At 38.9% G+C, this 18058-nt stretch overlaps 4 protein-coding genes across 6 annotated transcripts; 3 read left to right on the forward strand and 1 right to left on the reverse strand.

Annotated features, from left to right (window-relative positions):
* LOC104755436 lies at window positions 1178-3008 on the forward strand. Its single transcript, XM_019231178.1, has 2 exons — window positions 1178-1299; window positions 1772-3008. The coding sequence occupies exons 1-2, from the start codon at window positions 1178-1180 to the stop codon at window positions 3006-3008; spliced, it is 1359 nt and encodes a 452-aa protein (XP_019086723.1).
* On the reverse strand, window positions 3610-6008 carry LOC104732319 (nicotinamide/nicotinic acid mononucleotide adenylyltransferase). The gene is made up of 9 exons (XM_010451852.1): window positions 5842-6008; window positions 5678-5751; window positions 5181-5266; window positions 4900-4983; window positions 4726-4810; window positions 4467-4546; window positions 4270-4371; window positions 4115-4173; window positions 3610-4028 (listed from the first exon to the last, which is right to left on the reverse strand). The coding sequence occupies exons 1-9, from the start codon at window positions 5889-5891 to the stop codon at window positions 3932-3934; spliced, it is 717 nt and encodes a 238-aa protein (XP_010450154.1). The 5' UTR covers window positions 5892-6008; the 3' UTR covers window positions 3610-3931.
* On the forward strand, window positions 6115-13727 carry LOC104732329. 3 transcript variants are annotated; one of them, XM_019236631.1, is made up of 11 exons: window positions 6115-6422; window positions 6912-9625; window positions 9736-9924; window positions 10099-11188; window positions 11294-11401; window positions 11522-11928; window positions 12018-12112; window positions 12773-12836; window positions 12963-13126; window positions 13221-13312; window positions 13402-13727. In XM_019236631.1, the coding sequence occupies exons 1-11, from the start codon at window positions 6209-6211 to the stop codon at window positions 13431-13433; spliced, it is 5169 nt and encodes a 1722-aa protein (XP_019092176.1). In that variant the 5' UTR covers window positions 6115-6208; the 3' UTR covers window positions 13434-13727. The 3 variants fall into 3 exon arrangements, with proteins under 3 accessions (XP_019092176.1, XP_019092171.1, XP_019092182.1); XM_019236626.1 differs by having other exon boundaries at window positions 10099-11401; XM_019236637.1 differs by lacking the exon at window positions 12018-12112 and having other exon boundaries at window positions 6194-6422; window positions 10099-11401; window positions 12678-12836.
* On the forward strand, window positions 14164-16723 carry LOC104732338 (probable L-type lectin-domain containing receptor kinase S.7). The gene has a single exon (XM_010451874.2). It carries the CDS (start codon window positions 14465-14467, stop codon window positions 16499-16501), a length of 2037 nt encoding a protein of 678 aa, XP_010450176.1. The 5' UTR covers window positions 14164-14464; the 3' UTR covers window positions 16502-16723.

Genomic DNA, 18058 nt, shown 5'->3' on the forward strand with positions numbered 1-18058 from the left:
GATTCGAAGAACTGGGTTGCGGATGCAAGACTGCCTTGCTCCACGAGAAACATAATTCCCAGCTCCAATCAGTTTCCAAATGTCGGTCCTGCTGTCGAGCTTCTCCATCTTGCATAGCTTGTTTTGAGGGAAACCAAAGATGTCACAGAGGTCGAACATGGAGATGACGTAGTGCTTCTTGAGCAAGAAGAAACTGATCGAACAATGCTCAGCCACTGCGTCAGAACCGCATGGAAAATCCACTTGTATAGTGGCGAGAAACTCTCGTGCGAGCCCCTCATGCAAGTCCTATGCCTTCTCAACAAAAGTACCAAACCCCATGTTCCGTACCAACTCATCAAAGTGTGCTAGCATGGCCATCTTCTCAAAAAGCTCTCAATCAACAAAACGAGTTGGCTCCATCTTACAATAAGCGAGTAGCTTCAATCACTTTGCATCTTCATCACTCCAAACCCTTGTTGGTGGCTCGTCAGAAGGAGTGGCAGACTCCTTACCACTGTGGCGTTATTTAGGCATTCTCTATAGGGGAGAAAAAATCCGATATGTGAAATGTAATTGAAAAATTTCCTAACTATTTAACATATGTTACAAGCCTATGCTAAATTCAAGCCACAACAGCCTAAATCTAGTAGTAATAATAATACTTATTTATAATTTTACACTTTTTGTCCTATGTGAAGTTATGACTTGTTCCCGTCCATTTTCATATTGTTAAAGAATTGTTCCAACTTCCAGAGAGTGCATTTTCATATTATAAAACTAATTTTTAGAGACAAAATCCAGAAGCAGAAGAGACTCTTCTTTTTAAAACTCATAAATCAATATTAAATAAAGAATGGAAATCAATAATAAACGACTTTTTTTATAACAAAGATAATAAAAAGACCAAATTTAGTTGTACCTGTATCACAAGTTTCATATTTAATGACCGGCTTATATATGCATGCAAGGGGAGAAGGAAAAGAAGAATATAACAGAAATCCAAATCCCCCATTCCTAGCAACTATGAGTTCCGTGGGTGTATTTCGTAGAGAGGAAATCTATGGAAACTCATTTTTGGTATACGAATTAACACAAACAGTCCACCCAAAATCCTCCGTCGAAGAGGACCTCCCTCTTCAACCTCTTTTTTAATTTGTGTCCTCGTACACGTATCAAATTTCAAGAGTTAAAAATAATGAAAGAAGTGATGATGAGAAAGTCGAATCTTTTTGATCTTCATCTATACGATGCTTCCCCTCACTTCCCCAACACAAGAAGCGGTGGTCAACAAGGTGAATCTTTGCTTGATTCCAACCGCCCTGGTATCTGTAAGCTTCCTATAGTCCCTTTTTTTGGTGCAACAATAAAGAACCTAATGAACGAGAATTCAAGTGCGGTGTATGCAGAAATGCAATGCCAAGCAATAGCTATTATGCATGCCTTGAATGTAAAGAAATTTTTCACAAAGAATGTGTAGAGTCTCTCCACTTGAAATCAAACACCCTTCCCACCCCTTTCATTCTCTTCGCCTTTACAGTCCTTCAATGAATTCTATGTGGTTCACTTGTTGTGGAACATATATCGATCACATGTTTTACTATTGTGCTACCTGCCAATTGAGTATGCACCCGATCTGTGCAATGAGGCCAATACCCTTTGTTGTAGACCATCCAAAAATCCATCCCCACCCTTTCACCTTTTTCCCTACACAAGCTTCTACAGTTTGCCATATTTGCGCCATGATTAAGGAGCTTGATCCCACATACATATGCATCCAATGTGTCTTTGTCATCCATAAAAATTGTATCGGTTTCCCACATGTCATAAGAATATCGCGTCACCCCCACCGTATCTCTTTTACCTCTTCTCTTCCGTCGTCTAGAAATTTGTCTTGTGGAGTCTGCCGGAAACAAGTTGATAACAATTATGGTGCATACTCTTGCAAAACATGTGAATCTTATTTTGTTCATTCAAAATGTGCATTAAATCCAAATGTGTGGGATGGAAAAGAACTCGAAGGAGTACCTGAAAAAGATGATGAGATAGATGATGGTGAGCCGTTCAAGAGGATAGCCGATGGAATAATACTTCATCCCTTTCATAGTCACCATCTACGATTTGAGATCAGCAAAGAAGCTTATGATGCAAATAAGTATTGTCGAGGGTGTGCACTTCCAGTCTATGAAGGGGGATTCTATTCATGCGTGGAATGCAACTTCATCCTCCACGAAAATTGTGCAAATGCTTCACGCATGAAACGATACCCCTTATATCCACATCCACTTACACTAAAAGTTGCAACCAAAGGAATTGGTACTGACGAAGGTATATTCCAGTGTAACCAGTGTGCGCGTGAGGGTACTGGCTACTTTTATGAGCATCATATAGATGGAAGAAACTTCAAGCTAGATTTACGGTGTGCCTTGATTACCGAACCATTTGATTTTCAAGGCCACAAACATCCTTTATTCCTAGCTTCGGAACCGTATGAACTAACACTATGTCATATGTGCAAAGAGGAAAGTGACGATTCAAAATTAATCTGCATTGAATGCGATTATATTTTATGTTATCGTTGCGCTACCTTTCCATATAAGGCAAGGTATAAGCATGACAACCATATTCTCATCATTTGTGATCGGGAAAAGGGAAGCGGTCAACAAGACTGGTGTGAAATTTGCGAAGGAAAAATTGAAGAAGGAGGAATGCTATTCTTTTATAAATGCCATGACTGCTGCATCGCTCTTCATGTTGAGTGTTTACTTGGGAGAGACATTTACATGAAGCCTGGTGATACTATAAAAGACTCCGTCTCGGTTGTCGTGAAGACATCTAAACTTACGAGGCCAAAATGGATAGAATTTTGGATCCTTCTCAACAGTTCTCTCAGCCGGCCAATTTGCATTGGGTGTCGGGACCGTTGTCCATTCCCGATTTTTTTCAAAGGATACAATGATAAGATATTTTGTTCTCAACGTTGTATCAGGACTCGTTTGAGAAACAATTCTATCAGACATGTGACGTAATGATTGAGTATCCAACTAAGTTAATTTGGGGTATTTTTACGTTTCGGAGGTTATCTTTTTTTTTCTCTTTAATTTTCATTGTGAGTTGTAACTTTCTATTTGTAATGTTTGATCCCACATGCATTCAATAAATGTACCTTATCTGATTAAAATACGTTTTTTTTTTTTGACCAAGATTAAAATTCGTTATCATGATTATTTGATGGGTAGTGTAGTAATGTTGATCTGATGGAAGCAATATTCTCTCAGCTTTGAATACCAACGTGAGTGGAAGCAGAGTAACATTTCACCAATAAATGAGTTAAACTGGATCAAACCATCATCACCCTAGTTTTTGACATTTTTTACATTTACGGATAATAAATATAGTCTTATATATAGATATGGTGCTAACCAAATTCAAATCCCAAACCAATCTGATATGTTGTGTTTTTAGCATCTTTAGTTCTTTGTTTAATACTCGTTTTGAGTCGTTTATAGAGTGTTTTTATGTCTTTTGTGTCTTTTTGGTCGTGTCTTGAGTCTTGTACAGTGCTGAAGATTGGAGGTATTTCGTGTCAAAAAACGAGCAAAACAGGAAGAAGGAGAACATGCTAGGAAGAGTCAGAAGTTTTTGTATTAGATGATGGTGAGTCATTCAAGAGAATAACTGATGGAACAATACTCTATCCTTTTCATAGTTACCATATGTAAGTTTAAATCGGCAGAGCTTCGACATAAATAAGAATTGTATAGGGTATGCCCTTACAATGGGAGTGAGACGGACATTAGGGAGTTTTGCTGTCGTCATAGTGTGCTTCTCCCAAAGCCGGTGATGATTCAATAAATGTATCTGATCTGATTACATATGCTTACCACGATTATTTGATGGGTTGTGTAGTAATATTTGATCTGATGAAGTATTATAATCCTCTCAGCTTTTGTCATGTAAGCTCCGTGTAAAGTTGATGTTGTCTGATATAATCTATAACTCCATCTTCAGTCAAGTATTTAACCGATAACCCTTGCGAAATGCATTGCCTGAAAGAAGCAGAGGAATGAGCAAGAGAAATCATTTTTTTTTGTGGAGATGAAATGTTCTTGAGAAAGGATAAATCTCACAAAACCTTAATCTACTCGAACTGATCTGATTAGGAACAAAATTGTCAACGATTTTGATGTTAGCCTGCAAAAGAAACCGTGGTGGAACTGTTCACTAAAACCCGTGTACTAATCACAGACTGAAACAGCGGAATCAGAGAAGAAACCTGGTAATACTTACGCGGTTTTCGTTTAAGATTTCGTCACCAGAGATCATATTTTCAACATCTTGTCCTTCTCTTCGGATGCACACAATGCCATATTCTTTACAAATAGTTCTAACCTTCAAAACCCCAATATTGAAAAACGAGCATAACTGTGAGTAAAATCGATAAAACACATCTCTGATTATATAATAATAATGCTGCCTTGGTTTACCTGTTCAGGGATCCAAACACCGGGAGTGCAGAAAGATTGCAGTAAATCCGAGCCACATAGTAGCATGACTTTGAGAGACTCTAGCATTAGAAACGACATACTATAAATTTGTCATTTGGTAGTAGTTATCACGTATGATGAAACATAGCAACCACATTGAGACGATCCAGCAATTACACAAAAATGTAAATGACATCAACTATGAGTAAAAAAAAGATGCTAAAGGTCACAAATGACAGTTTTATTGCAGTTATCTTACCCTCAGGTAGAAGTCGATTTTTTGTAAGGAAAGTCTTGACCCTTGATAAAACCGTCAAAGTTCGTTGGTAGCTGCTTTGAAATGCCTGTAGAAACAGCTTCCACAGTTTTGTAAACAATGCTTTGTTCCTCTAAAGAGAACCTATTAAAAAAATTTCGAGGGATGAGAAATTACCTCCCATGGATCAACCATTACAAAGTCAGAGCTATGACAGGCCAGATTACACATTTCTAAACGATGTTCTGCAGATAAAAGGCCCTACACAGAACCTGATGATTTTATTATATATATCTAAAGGAAATTAAATAGAAGAACTTTAGAAGCTAAAAAGAAAGAGAAGCTCATAGTTTCATCATCACCACATAACATGTCCATTATAGCATTGGTTTAGAAAAACAAGAGTCATTTATTGAAAAAGAAACTAAGATTCTCAAGAAGCAAGAGTTATATTATACCTTCTTCTTGTATGCATCATTAACAGGAGACATATAGCCTCCAAGAACATGAAATCCCTTTGAGTGTAACGCATCTCTCGCAAGCTCTAAAGACGAAAAAGAGAGAGCTTATCAGTTCACTGTAATGGCACATATAAATTTGAACATACGGTCGCAGCAAGATCTCTCGTTTGACATGAACAATCCAGAAACGGTCTAAATCTTGCTGTTATATCTTGTCATATCCTGGTTGTGTAAACCAAAATATACAAAGCTAACACAATCAGATACTTACTTAAAGAATAGTTTCACTGAGCAAGTAAACAACAAGGCATAATCTACTAAGCTACTATAAACAGTAAACACTGTTGTATTTTCCCATTGAAACGAGTCAAACACTGATCATAACGCCTCAAAAATGTGTGAAATTTCGAATTGATCGTATCTGAACACACGACATTGATAAACATAGGAACGTTGAATTCTATATTAACTGATCTAATTGTAAAAAAACTCACCAAACATGCGTAAATGCATAAAAGTAGGAGGATTGAAACTCCCAGTTGCCACAAGCACTACACAAGTTTTTTCCCTGATTTCACACAACCAATCGGGAAAAAATAAATCAAAAAGAGGCAGATGAAGGGAATCGAAAATCGAGAATAAGCTTCGAAAAATTTACTCAGAGTTTGATCCATCGGATAATTTATCGACTGGTAAGGGAACATCCATTGAACTTTGATGATCGAATTCGAATTTGAGTCTCTCTAACGATTACGCCGGCGAATATTTTGTTTCAGGGAGAGACAAAACGACGACGACGACACGGTGAAAAGAATAAAGCGAACGACATCGTATAAGTATAAAGTGGTGAAGAATTTTTAATGAATATAAAACGGTAATCAGCGAGGTTTTTTTTTTTTTTTTTTAAAAAAAAATCTTTTAATAAGGGAAAACGAAAACGAAAGCGAAAATGAATCTTTATCCCTAAATTTTGAAATTCAAATCCGCGCTAACAGTCTCTCTCTCTCTAGAGAAGGTCGTCGGAGATGTTTTCCGTCAAGGAGAATCCGAGGGGGAAGCCAGAGAATGTGAAGATTGAGAATCTTTTCGTTCAGATCTTTGAGAGGAAGAGGCGAATCGTCGACCAGGTTAAGCAACAAGTAGATCTCTATGACCACCATTTAGCCTCCAAATGCCTACTCGCCGGAGTATCTCCTCCGCCGTGGCTTTGGTCTCCGTCTCTACCTTCCCAAACTTCCGGTAGTTCCTCAATTTGATTTTAGTTTGCTCAATATTTTGTTTGACATAGTTTTCAATTTCTGGTTGATTCTCGAAGCATTGTTCGTAATTGTGGATTTCTTTTGGCTAATTGGAGCCAATTAATAGCATTCTTTGGTTTTTAGGGATCGATTTCTTCCTCTCGTCAACGCAGTTTTACTGGGTATTGTTGCTGTGAAGTTGTTTGATACTTTACCGGAGATGGATTGAAAATTTATAAAGCGTATAATCATAATTTGTTGTTGAATTGGTTTTAGGGTTTAAAAGCACAATTTGATGTTGAGTTTGCTCTGAAGAGGTTTTAGGAGCTCGTGCTGTTCCTATTTAGTAGACAAGTGTTTGTGCTAGTCGAAACAATCGACTTAAGACTAGTATTAACATACATTGCTTGTATAATTGTTTCAGTTACGATTGAATAGATGACTTTTTGGTCCCGATACTTACTTTTGATGTTTGTTTGTATGTATACAGAGTTGAATAAGGAGGAGATTATATCAGAACTTCTATTTCCTTCATCAAGACCTTCCATCATTTGTCCTAGCGGTCGTCGTCCCTTTTCATACCAACGGCCTGTCAAGTGTCTAGCTGACAATGTAGTAAGACAAGACCTGACGTCTGTGGTAAATAATCACCTGATAGAAGAGCAGTTGCTTGAAGAGGAACCACAACACGACCTCTCACACAACTTAGTCAGACATGTTTCGAATCATTCTCATGAGCAGGATGCTAATATTGCACCTCCTAGAGATGTCCATGAGAAAGAGGGATTGCCAGAAAGTGTCTCAATCGATTGCAGAGAGAATCAAAGTTGTTCATCTCCTGAACACTCTCAGAATCAGACAGTTGAAACTAATGTTGATGCTACATCTCCTGGATGTAGCCAAGGGGAAAAGGTTCTCAAAAGTGTCCCAACTACTGGTTGTGAGCGGAAACCATCACCTCCCGGTTATCGTCAAGAAGAAAATGATCCAGACGCTTACCTTGACCCTGGATTATCACTTGCTAAGATGCAGAGATCAAGGTCACGTCAGAAAGCTTTGGAGCTTCGTAGTAGTGCCAAAGCGTCGAAAAGCCGTTCAAAAAGTAGAAGTGATCTCAAATCTTCTCCGGATGGAAACATAGGCTTTGGGATTGCTTCTTTAAGGTCTGACAGTGTTAGTGAGATTAAGTTATTTAAGCATGATGAGAATGATGTAGAGTGTGGAAACGAAGAAGAGAACAGCAATTCTCAAGTTAAAGGAGGGGATCAGTGTATTAAAACTAGTTTAACTACGGAGTCTTTTACCTTGCATCAGAAAGTGGATTCGGTGAAAAAAACTTTGAGCGGGGATGCTTATGCTTCTAGTGTACCAGAATCTGTACCCGAGTCTGGTCATGTGAATAACATTGACTTATTACAGTGCAATGAGACAATTAAAGAAGGGTCTGCCGAAGTAGATGAGCAAGTGGATGATCCCAAAAGCAGAACTTGCAATGAAACTGCTTATCTCGATGGAAGTACTGAGCAAGTGGATTATCCCAAAAGCAGAAGTTGCAATGAAACTGCTTATCTCGATGGAAGTACCGAGCAAGTGGATGATCCCAAAAGCAGAAGTTGCAGTGAAACAGCTTATCTCGATGGAAGTACAAGATCTAAAAGCTCAAGTCAAGATAGCGCCAAGGAGAAACATCAGGAATCAAGCAACTCCTTTTCTGGTAACTTTCAGTCAAGAAATTCAAATCCCTCTGACCGGGCTGCTCATGAAGTAGAATTACCTCAAGCAATATCTATGACTAATGAACTTTCTATGATGACAAATGCTGAAACGAGCATCTTTCAATCTGGAATCATTGCAACATCCAGAAGTAATGCTCGAGAAGATAGATTCAAGACCGAGCATTCAGGCTCTGTTGAGTCTTCTCCAGTTGATGTGGAGCCAAGAGATTCAATGTTAGTACTGCAAGATAGCCATGTAAAAGATTCACTGAATCCCTCTACTGTTGATGTGGAAGGTTTAGTATTTGAAAATATAACTAGCAATGATCAATCAGAAGAAAAGGGTGAATGTGTTGACACGAACAGATGTTCAAGTGCTGAAAGGGTAAACCAAACGGGCATCTCCCCAGATGAGACCTTATGTGCGGGTGCAATCCAAGATTCTATGTCCAAGACTGAGCTTTTGGGCTTTTTTGAGTCCCCTTTAGTTGAACTGCAGTCGAGAGACTCAGTAATGCACTCAGACGATGAAAGTGAATTTTTGAAGCCCATTGCTGTTATTGGTGAAGCTTTAGTGGAGGAAGATAGCAATGGTGTATCGATTGAAAGTAGCAGTATTTCAAATTCTAGAAGTTCAAACCAAACTGACATCACGGTAGTTGAGCCATTGGTGGTTGAATCTATTCTTCAGGAAAGCGTTACGCCGGAAAACTTGATTGACCATTCTAAAAGATGTGATATTAGTTGTGGGTCCAAAGAAATGCTGCCACTGGGTTCAGTGACAAATGCTGGGAGTAGCCAATGCCATGAAAGAATTAGTAGGCCAAGATGCTCAGCCACAGAAGAGGAATCAGCAAATGAATATAAGGATCTTTCTGTTGGCTCTTATCATAAATCGGCTGACAAACAGCTTGAAGTTAGAGAAGGAAATTCATCGCTGGGAATCCCTGATCGCCCTGTTTTTGTGAAGCCTGCATCAACCCATTTTGATGATAATGAAGAATGCAATTTCCATGAGGTTCCAGTGAAAATTCAAGAAAAATCAATAATGGAGAAGGTCCCCACCCCAGCATCCGCTGCAAAGGTGTTTGATCTCCCATATCTCACTGATTTTGGAGTAAATCTCTCGGCTGACAATGAAATTTTGGAGCACAGTGAGTTAAAAATAGAAATGGTACAAGAAATGGAATCGCATGCAAGGCGCTCTGGCTTAAAAGTAGGAGAGGATGAACCTGCAGAGTCAAATACATTTACTGGCCATTTAGATGCATCGAGAAAGAGAGCTCAACATGAAACATCCTATGAAAAAGGTGTTCCCCCAATTAAAAGAGATGAAAAATGTACAGAAACAGAAGATTCTCATGATCCAGAGAGCTCGATTCAGGAATTTTTCTGCTCTAGTTCCGCCATTGGGGGATCCATGCGGCAGAATAAGCGGAGAAGAACCCTGGAAAAAACAACTAGTAGAGTGCTTTCGCCAAGCCCAGGGGTGAATATTCTTTCCCTATGTCTTGGGACAGCTCAATATATGAGCGTCTTGAACTTCCTCCAAAATGTAATTAAGATGCTTTTTGAATCGTGGGATTTTATATTTTGCAGGGAGACAATCTCGAGTTAGATTCTGTTAGGGAAACAGTACATCTTCGGGAGGAAGTTGCATGTAACAACCTCGATAACTATGAAGTTGAGTTACAGAAGTTGATTGGATCTGCATCTTCAGATCACTATGGTGTTGAGTTACAAAAGATGATCGGATCTGCATCTTCAGCTGAGTTACGATTTGATGAGGTATGTGCACTATTTCTATGTCTTCTTAAATTTAATGTCTTTTAAATAGTAATCTCTTTTCCTACAAAAAATAATATTAATTCCATAATAATTTCTAAATAGTTCAAAAATAATTCCAGAATAGTTTCTTGTTCTGTATGATGTGCAATTAACCGGGAAAATGGATCTTTACAGAGTTACTTATTCAAGGAAGCTGGATTGATGAGTCCTGCCTCACCTTCCTTCAGACCAGAACAGCTAAGTGTACAGAGGAGTCAAATTGCTCCAGATCACGGAGTTAGATCAGAAAATATTCACTTTTTGCCATTTGCTGGAAAAACATCACATGGATTAGCTAGTTGCATTGTTCGCGATTCAGATGGTTCTCCTTGTTTACCACCCTTGGGTTTGATAAGCTCAGACGATGGAAGCCCCCCTGTTTTGGAGGGATTTATAATCCAAACGGATGATGAAAATCAAAGCGGCTCCAAAAACCAATTAAATCATGACAGCTTCCAACTTCCAAGAACTACAGCAGAAAGTACAGCCATGATAGAGCAGATTTGCAAGTCTGCTTGCAGGACCACTCCGTCATTACATTTGGCTGAAACATTTAAGTTCGATGGAAAACTAGACTTGGATCAGTCCGTTTCAACTGAGCTATTTGATGGCATGTTTTTCAGTCAGAATCTCGAGGGTAGCTCTGTCTTTGATAACTTAGGGATTAACCATGATTATACAGGAAGATCGTACACTGACTCTCTGCCTCTTTCTGGTGGTGGCTCATCTGCTGAGGCTAGTAATCCTTGCACGTCACCGACTGAGAAGTTGTGGTATAGAAGTTTGCAAAAGTCTTCCAGTTCAGAGAAACGAAGCAGTCAGACACCAGACCTACCTTGCATTAGCGAAGAGAATGAGAACGTAGAAGAGGAAGCTGAGAACTTATGCACAAACACTCCAAAGTCTATGAGGTCAGAGAAGCAAAGAAGTTCAATTCTGGAACTTCCTTGCATAGCTGAAGAGAATGAAAACATGGAAGAGATATCTGAAGCTGTCAATGAAGCATCTGGTTCTGAAAGGGAGAATGTCTCTGCCGAAATGAAACTTCTTGGTGATGTTAATGAAGAAGACCCTATGAAGTTTCTTCCACTTGTTTCTGAAGCCAAGATTCTTGTTGATCGACAGAGTCTAGACTCTGTCAATACTGCATTCAGCTTTTCCGCTAAGTGCAACAGTGTCAAAAGTAAAGTGGGAAAGCAGAGTAACCGAAGGTTCACGGGTAAAGGTAAAGAGAACCAAAGTGGAGCAGGTGCTAAAAGAAATGTTAAACCACCTAGTAGCAGGATTAGTAAGCCTAAGTTGTCTTGTAACTCGAGTTTGGAAACTGTAGGTCCCCGGTTACCAGAAAAAGAACCTAGGCACAACAACATCGTCTCCAACATCACTTCGTTCGTTCCACTTGTGCAGCAGCAAAAACCAGCACCTGCACTAATTACAGGTAATTGTTTTCTCTTTCCAGTATGAAGCTTTTGAAAGTTCCAATAAATTGGAGGTATCATTTTACTACCTTCTTGCGCTGCTTATTCACCTGATTTGACCCTATCCACGTTTCCCCCAGGCAAGAGGGATGTCAAAGTAAAGGCCCTGGAGGCTGCTGAGGCTTCAAAACGGATTGCTGAACAGAAAGAGAAAGATCGTAAGCTGAAGAAGGAAGCTATGAAGCTTGAAAGGGCTAGACAGGAACAGGAAAATCTGAGAAAGCAGGAGATAGAGAAGAAAAAGAAAGAAGATGATCGAAAGAAAAAGGAGGCGGAAATGGCTTGGAAGCAAGAGATGGAAAAGAAAAAGAAAGAAGAAGAGCGGAAGAGAAAGGAGTTTGAGATGGCTGATAGGAAAAGGCAGAGGGAAGTAGAAGACAAAAAGGTGAAGGAAGCTAAAAGACAACGCATTGCAGAAATTCAGAGACAGCAAAGAGAGGCTGATGAAAAACTACAAGCTGAAAAAGAATTGAAAAGACATGCTATGGTAAAGAGCCCTCCTCTTGTTCTGTTTTTCAAAGTTTTGTTTTAACTACTGTGATGTTGGAGATTTTGCTAAATTAATTACATTTTTAGGATGCGAGGATAAAAGCACAGAAAGAACTCAAAGAAGACCAAAATAATGCAGAGAAACCCCGAGGACAAGCGAATACTAGGATCCCTGAAGTGAGATCAAAGAGTAANACTACCTTCTTGCGCTGCTTATTCACCTGATTTGACCCTATCCACGTTTCCCCCAGGCAAGAGGGATGTCAAAGTAAAGGCCCTGGAGGCTGCTGAGGCTTCAAAACGGATTGCTGAACAGAAAGAGAAAGATCGTAAGCTGAAGAAGGAAGCTATGAAGCTTGAAAGGGCTAGACAGGAACAGGAAAATCTGAGAAAGCAGGAGATAGAGAAGAAAAAGAAAGAAGATGATCGAAAGAAAAAGGAGGCGGAAATTGCTTGGAAGCAAGAGATGGAAAAGAAAAAGAAAGAAGAAGAGCGGAAGAGAAAGGAGTTTGAGATGGCTGATAGGAAAAGGCAGAGGGAAGTAGAAGACAAAAAGGTGAAGGAAGCTAAAAGACAACGCATTGCAGAAATTCAGAGACAGCAAAGAGAGGCTGATGAAAAACTACAAGCTGAAAAAGAATTGAAAAGACATGCTATGGTAAAGAGCCCTCCTCTTGTTCTGTTTTTCAAAGTTTTGTTTTAACTACTGTGATGTTGGAGATTTTGCTAAATTAATTACATTTTTAGGATGCGAGGATAAAAGCACAGAAAGAACTCAAAGAAGACCAAAATAATGCAGAGAAACCCCGAGGACAAGCGAATACTAGGATCCCTGAAGTGAGATCAAAGAGTAATTCCAGTGACGATACCAATACTTTAAGAAGCTCCAGGGATAATTATTTCAAGGTACAAGTCTCTCATTTTTGCTAGACACTAAGAGATCCATTCGAGGAACACGGGGACTAGTTGACGTAATCAGCCTCCAAGAGAGATGAAATCACTTCTAATAAATAACAATTGTTGTGCTTATAGGTGATAAGCAATCCAGGGAAAATGTCTGAAGAACCCAACATGGGATTTGAAGAAATGGAAGAATCGTACGACATGTCTCCATACAAATGCTCAGACGACGAAGAGGAAGAGGAAGACAACAATTACGACATGTCAAACAAAAAATTCGTTCCTACTTGGGCCAGGTTTTGTTTCTGAATTGCTCTCTCGTTCGTTAATGTTCATTTCTCACTAGTCATTTACCATTTGTGTTTACCCCAACGCTTCTTATTCATACAGTAAGAGCAATGTCACGGTCGCTGTCATTCCCCAACAAAGCCTTGATCCTAAAATTACTTTCCCCGTAAAAAGAAAATGCGATATAAGCGAAGGTAAGATCTCTCGATTACACTTTATAAAATAAAAGTTTCATACTAGTTTTCGCCATACTTATGGATAAGTTTTGTTTTGAATCTTCCAGTTCTTTTGCCTCCAAGGTTCCAATCAAGATAGCATAAACTACGAGAAGCCAAAGGTCAGATTTACAGTGACATTAAAACTTAGAACCACCACAAACAAAGTAAGTATCAATGTGTTTCAAGTTTCGTATCTTTTGCTGGAAATGAGGAACATAAACCTTAGTAGCCTTGAAGCTTAAAAATTAGTTTGTGAATTCTCTATCTCTCTTTACTTATTGTAGCAAGGTATCCGACAATCAAAATCGAATCTCTCAAGGTTTTTTTTGTGCTTTCTTCTTATGTATGTAACAGTGAATGGGTAATGTAATAATTAATTTAGTCATCCCTATTGACGCTCATGTTCATACATAACGGCTAGTTTAATATTATAAGGTTCTGTTCTTGATTCTTCTTAGTGGAAAGAAGAGCCAGGGCGGTGAAAGCAAGAGATTTGTTCTTTTTCAATATAACCAAATTCTCACTACTTCCCATTTTTGTAAATGTCGATTTCGTTAACATAACTTTTTTGGATCATGATCGCTTAATTATAGTATTTAATTACTGTCGACTTTGGGGCTTAAATAAAGTAGTCGCAACTCACAATTGAAGACTATGATTTGGGTTTTTAAGACTCTTAGCACTCACTCACAGTTGCATAAGCACAACGGATATGTTTACTGATCAACAGAGTTTTTGTATAGTAACATAAAATAGTCAAACACTAGTTGGTGAGTCAAATTGAGTTATTGAAAATAGTCTGATAAAATAATAAATGAAGTAAAAGATCAATAACACATTATTCTATTTCACGTGGTGGCGCTATATAGAATACAGAGATGCCCATTTAAAACGGTCAGTTTAGAATTCTGCGTCCCATGTAAACCAGACCCCACCCGACCCGCTCCTACACACTTTTTATTCCCACTCTCAAAACGCCACCGTATCATCACCGCTAACCCTTTAATAACCGTTGCTACACACAAATTACAATAGTACCCCTCACCTTCTTCATCATAATCCAATTCGAATCCATTTTCCCACCACAGTAATAACAAAATCTCTCTCTTCTCTTCTCTTCTCTCTCTAATGTCTCTTTCAAGAAAGCTTCTTGTTCTCTTCTTCACATGGATAACAGCACTATCCATGTCGAATCAAGTCTTCGTATCATCCGAAAACGTGAACTTCGCATTCAAATCATTCACGATTCGTAACCTCACGTTCCTCGGCGACTCGCATCTCCGAAACGGCGTCGTCGGACTCACGAGAGAGCTAAACGTTCCCGATACAAGCTCCGGTACTGTGATCTACAACACTCCGATCCGTTTCTACGATCCTGAATCGAACACCACGGCGTCTTTCTCCACTCACTTCTCCTTCTCCGTTCAAAACCTAAACCCGGATCCAACCTCCGCCGGAGACGGTCTCGCTTTCTTCCTCTCTCACGACAACGATACTCTCGGTAGTCCCGGTGGTTACTTGGGTTTGGTTAACTCCTCTCAGCCGATGAAGAACCGGTTCGTCGCTATCGAATTCGATACGAAACTCGATCCTCACTTCAACGATCTTAACGGTAATCACGTTGGTTTGGATGTTGATAGTTTGAACTCAATAGCGAGTTCGGATCCTCCTTCGATTGATCTCAAGTCTGGCAAATCGATCACTTCTTGGATCGATTACAAGAACGATTTGAGTTTGTTGAACGTGTTCTTGAGCTATACTGATCTTGTTTCCACAACTAAGAAGCCAGAGAAGCCTCTTTTATCAGTTAAGATCGATCTTTCTCCGTTCTTGAACGGTGAGATGTATGTTGGATTCTCAGGTTCAACAGAAGGAAGCACTGAGGTTCATCTCATTGAGAATTGGAGTTTCAAGACTTCTGGGTTTCTTCCGGTGAGGTCCAAGTCTAATCATTTACACAACGTTTCTGATAGTTCTGTTGTGAATGGTCCTGTGGTTGTACCGAGTAAGAAGAAGAGGAGGGGAAGGCACAATCTTGCTATTGGACTTGGTATTTCTTGTCCGGTGTTTATCTGTTTAGCTCTCTTGGTGTTTGGGTACTTCACTTTGAAGAGATGGAAGAATGTGAAAGCAGAGAAGGAGCTTAAGAGTGAGCAAATCACTGGTTTAAGAGAGTTTAGTTACAGAGAGCTTTACACAGCTACGAAAGGGTTTCATTCGAGTAGAGTCATTGGGAGAGGAGCGTTTGGGAATGTTTACAGAGCCTTGTTTGTTTCATCTGGGACGATCTCTGCTGTGAAAAGATCGATACGTAACTCGACTGAAGGCAAAACAGAGTTTTTGGCAGAGTTATCAATCATTGCTTGCTTGCGACACAAGAATCTTGTTCAGCTCCAGGGTTGGTGTAACGAGAAAGGTGAATTGCTTCTCGTCTATGAGTTTATGCCTAATGGGAGTCTTGATAAGATTCTGTATCAGGAATCAGAAACAGGAGCTGTGGTTCTTGACTGGTCACATAGGTTGAACATAGCGATTGGTTTGGCTTCAGCTTTGTCTTATCTTCACCATGAGTGTGAGCAGCAAGTGGTTCACAGAGATATTAAGACGAGCAACATAATGCTTGACGTATACTTCAACGCAAGGCTTGGAGATTTCGGTCTGGCTAGACTCACGGAGCATGATAAGAGCCCTGTCTCTACATTGACCGCTGGCACAATGGGATATCTCGCACCAGAGTACCTCCAGTACGGCACTGCGACTGAGAAAACAGATGCTTTTAGCTACGGAGTGGTGATTCTAGAGGTTGCTTGTGGGAGAAGGCCAATAGATAAAGAACCTGAGAGTCAAAAGACTGTGAATCTAGTGGATTGGGTCTGGAGATTGCACAGTGAAGGAAGAGTTCTTGAAGCTGTGGATGGGAGATTGAAAGGTGAGTTTGATGAAGAAATGATGAAGAAACTGTTGCTTGTGGGTCTGAAATGTGCTCACCCAGATAGTAACGAGAGACCATCAATGAGACGTGTTCTGCAGATACTTAACAATGAGGTTGAGCCTAGTCCGGTACCGAAGAAGAAACCTACATTGTCTTTCTCTTGTGGGTTAAGTCTCGATGACATTGTTTCAGAAGATGAAGAAGGAGACAGCATCGTGTACGTTGTATCTTAGTATATCTTTTAATATTCTTTCATTTTGATAGATACTTCATTTCATTTGTTTGATTTTGTATAACACTTTGTGTGGCCTTTGGTTCAATGAATTTATATTGAACGATTAGGTTTCTGTTTTCATATAAACCCATCTTAGAAACTAGAATAAAAATAGATTTGATTTACAGAGCAAATCAAAATAGCAAAAACACAGTTTCAAGATCATCAAAGACTGATATCAAGTTACGTACCTTACTTGATAGTGAAGAAACTTTGTTGAAGAAATCAGAGTATCTATATACATAACATGTACGCTCACACGACACGGTCACATAACATGGCGCAAATGCGCGATGATGGTGGCAGAAGGAAAGAGAGCACACTCCCGACAAGGGCAAAACTCTCTTTTTGCTAATCCCAGGCTGTGCTCTCTTTCTTCTGTCAACATTTCTCCATCTTCTTCTCCAGGAAAAATAAGAGAAGAAGAAGAAGAAGAAGAAAAGAGTGTGACGTGCGGCGTAAGTTAAGCAGTGACGGTGGTGGATCTGTGACTTATCATTTATAGCGAAGAGAATGAGTTAACTGGCAACAACCGGTGATAAGAGGTGGAGACTGGTTAGTGTGAGTGACTGGAAAAAATGAAGCTGAGAATGGTCCCTGAGATTACCTAGTGTCATGAATCTGGAAGTTTCTACAATATTGGAGATTCTCTCCCCTTTCACTCTCTTACCTTTTCGCTTTCACAATTAATTTTTCTCATTTCAATCTTTTTTTCCCTTTTCAGTTTTATTATTACCAATAAAAAACAATTTCTAATAATATTTTAAGCGAATAAGAAACTAGATATATCATATATATAAATAAATTAAATTTCTTAGCTAAAAAGAAAAGAAAAGGGATAAAACCTCGCACGCGTGAAAGTCGGAAGTTGCTATCACGTAAATAAACAAGGCAAAACTTTAAGTCGTCAACGACAGCTCAACCACACCTACGCTCCTGCTGTTTGATCTCAGCCGTCCATTAAATAGATCTCAGCTAGTTACATGACCCACACTGTTTCGTTACGTCCAAATTTAGGCACGTGTTGATTTTGATTGACACAATTTGAGCCTTAAGGGGTGTTATTGGATGGAGGATTTTAATGGATTTGAATTATTAGTGGATTTTAAAGTACAATGGATTTCTAAAACATTAGACGAGGATTTGATGTCATTATAAGTGAATTTGAAAAGCATAACTGATTGATTTGAAAGTCCTTTACTAGTGGACTTTTTTTTTTTTTAAGGTAAATAAAAAAAATATTACTTATCTATAAATTGTGTTGTAAGTGAAAACCAAATTAAAACGTTACGTTACCTTATCAAAAACATGTCTTTCCATATATTAGCTAGTAATGATAACATTTTAATTTGGTTTTAATAATTTTACGTCACTCATGGTTACTTTTTGTGTTTTAAATAATTTTGCAACTGTTAAAATATAAAATTAAACTATAAAATGATTAAAACTTTACATTAAAAAGTAAATTTATAATAAAATAAATACTTAAAACTGCATAAATCATTATTCTCACTTC

Source organism: Camelina sativa, chromosome 2 (genome assembly GCF_000633955.1).
Source record: "Camelina sativa cultivar DH55 chromosome 2, Cs, whole genome shotgun sequence".
Classification (NCBI taxonomy): domain Eukaryota; kingdom Viridiplantae; phylum Streptophyta; class Magnoliopsida; order Brassicales; family Brassicaceae; genus Camelina; species Camelina sativa.

Excerpts from the sequence above, each read along its gene's own strand:
- LOC104755436 (XM_019231178.1), top strand. The coding sequence starts at position 1,178 with ATGAAAGAAGTGATGATGAGAAAGTCGAATCTTTTTGATCTTCATCTA. Across the intron at positions 1,300-1,771 it reads TCTTTGCTTGATTCCAACCG|CATCCATAAAAATTGTATCG; the intron begins CCCTGGTATCTG and ends ATGTGTCTTTGT.
- LOC104732319 (XM_010451852.1), bottom strand. The coding sequence starts at position 5,891 with ATGGATGTTCCCTTACCAGTCGATAAATTATCCGATGGATCAAACTCT. Across the intron at positions 4,372-4,466 it reads GTGTTTGGATCCCTGAACAG|GTTAGAACTATTTGTAAAGA; the intron begins GTAAACCAAGGC and ends GGGGTTTTGAAG. Across the intron at positions 4,174-4,269 it reads AAATCTTAAACGAAAACCGC|GCTAACATCAAAATCGTTGA; the intron begins GTAAGTATTACC and ends TTTCTTTTGCAG.
- LOC104732329 (XM_019236626.1), top strand. The coding sequence starts at position 6,209 with ATGTTTTCCGTCAAGGAGAATCCGAGGGGGAAGCCAGAGAATGTGAAG. Across the intron at positions 11,929-12,017 it reads AATTGAAAAGACATGCTATG|GATGCGAGGATAAAAGCACA; the intron begins GTAAAGAGCCCT and ends TTACATTTTTAG. Across the intron at positions 13,127-13,220 it reads TTCGTTCCTACTTGGGCCAG|TAAGAGCAATGTCACGGTCG; the intron begins GTTTTGTTTCTG and ends TTATTCATACAG.
- LOC104732338 (XM_010451874.2), top strand. The coding sequence starts at position 14,465 with ATGTCTCTTTCAAGAAAGCTTCTTGTTCTCTTCTTCACATGGATAACA.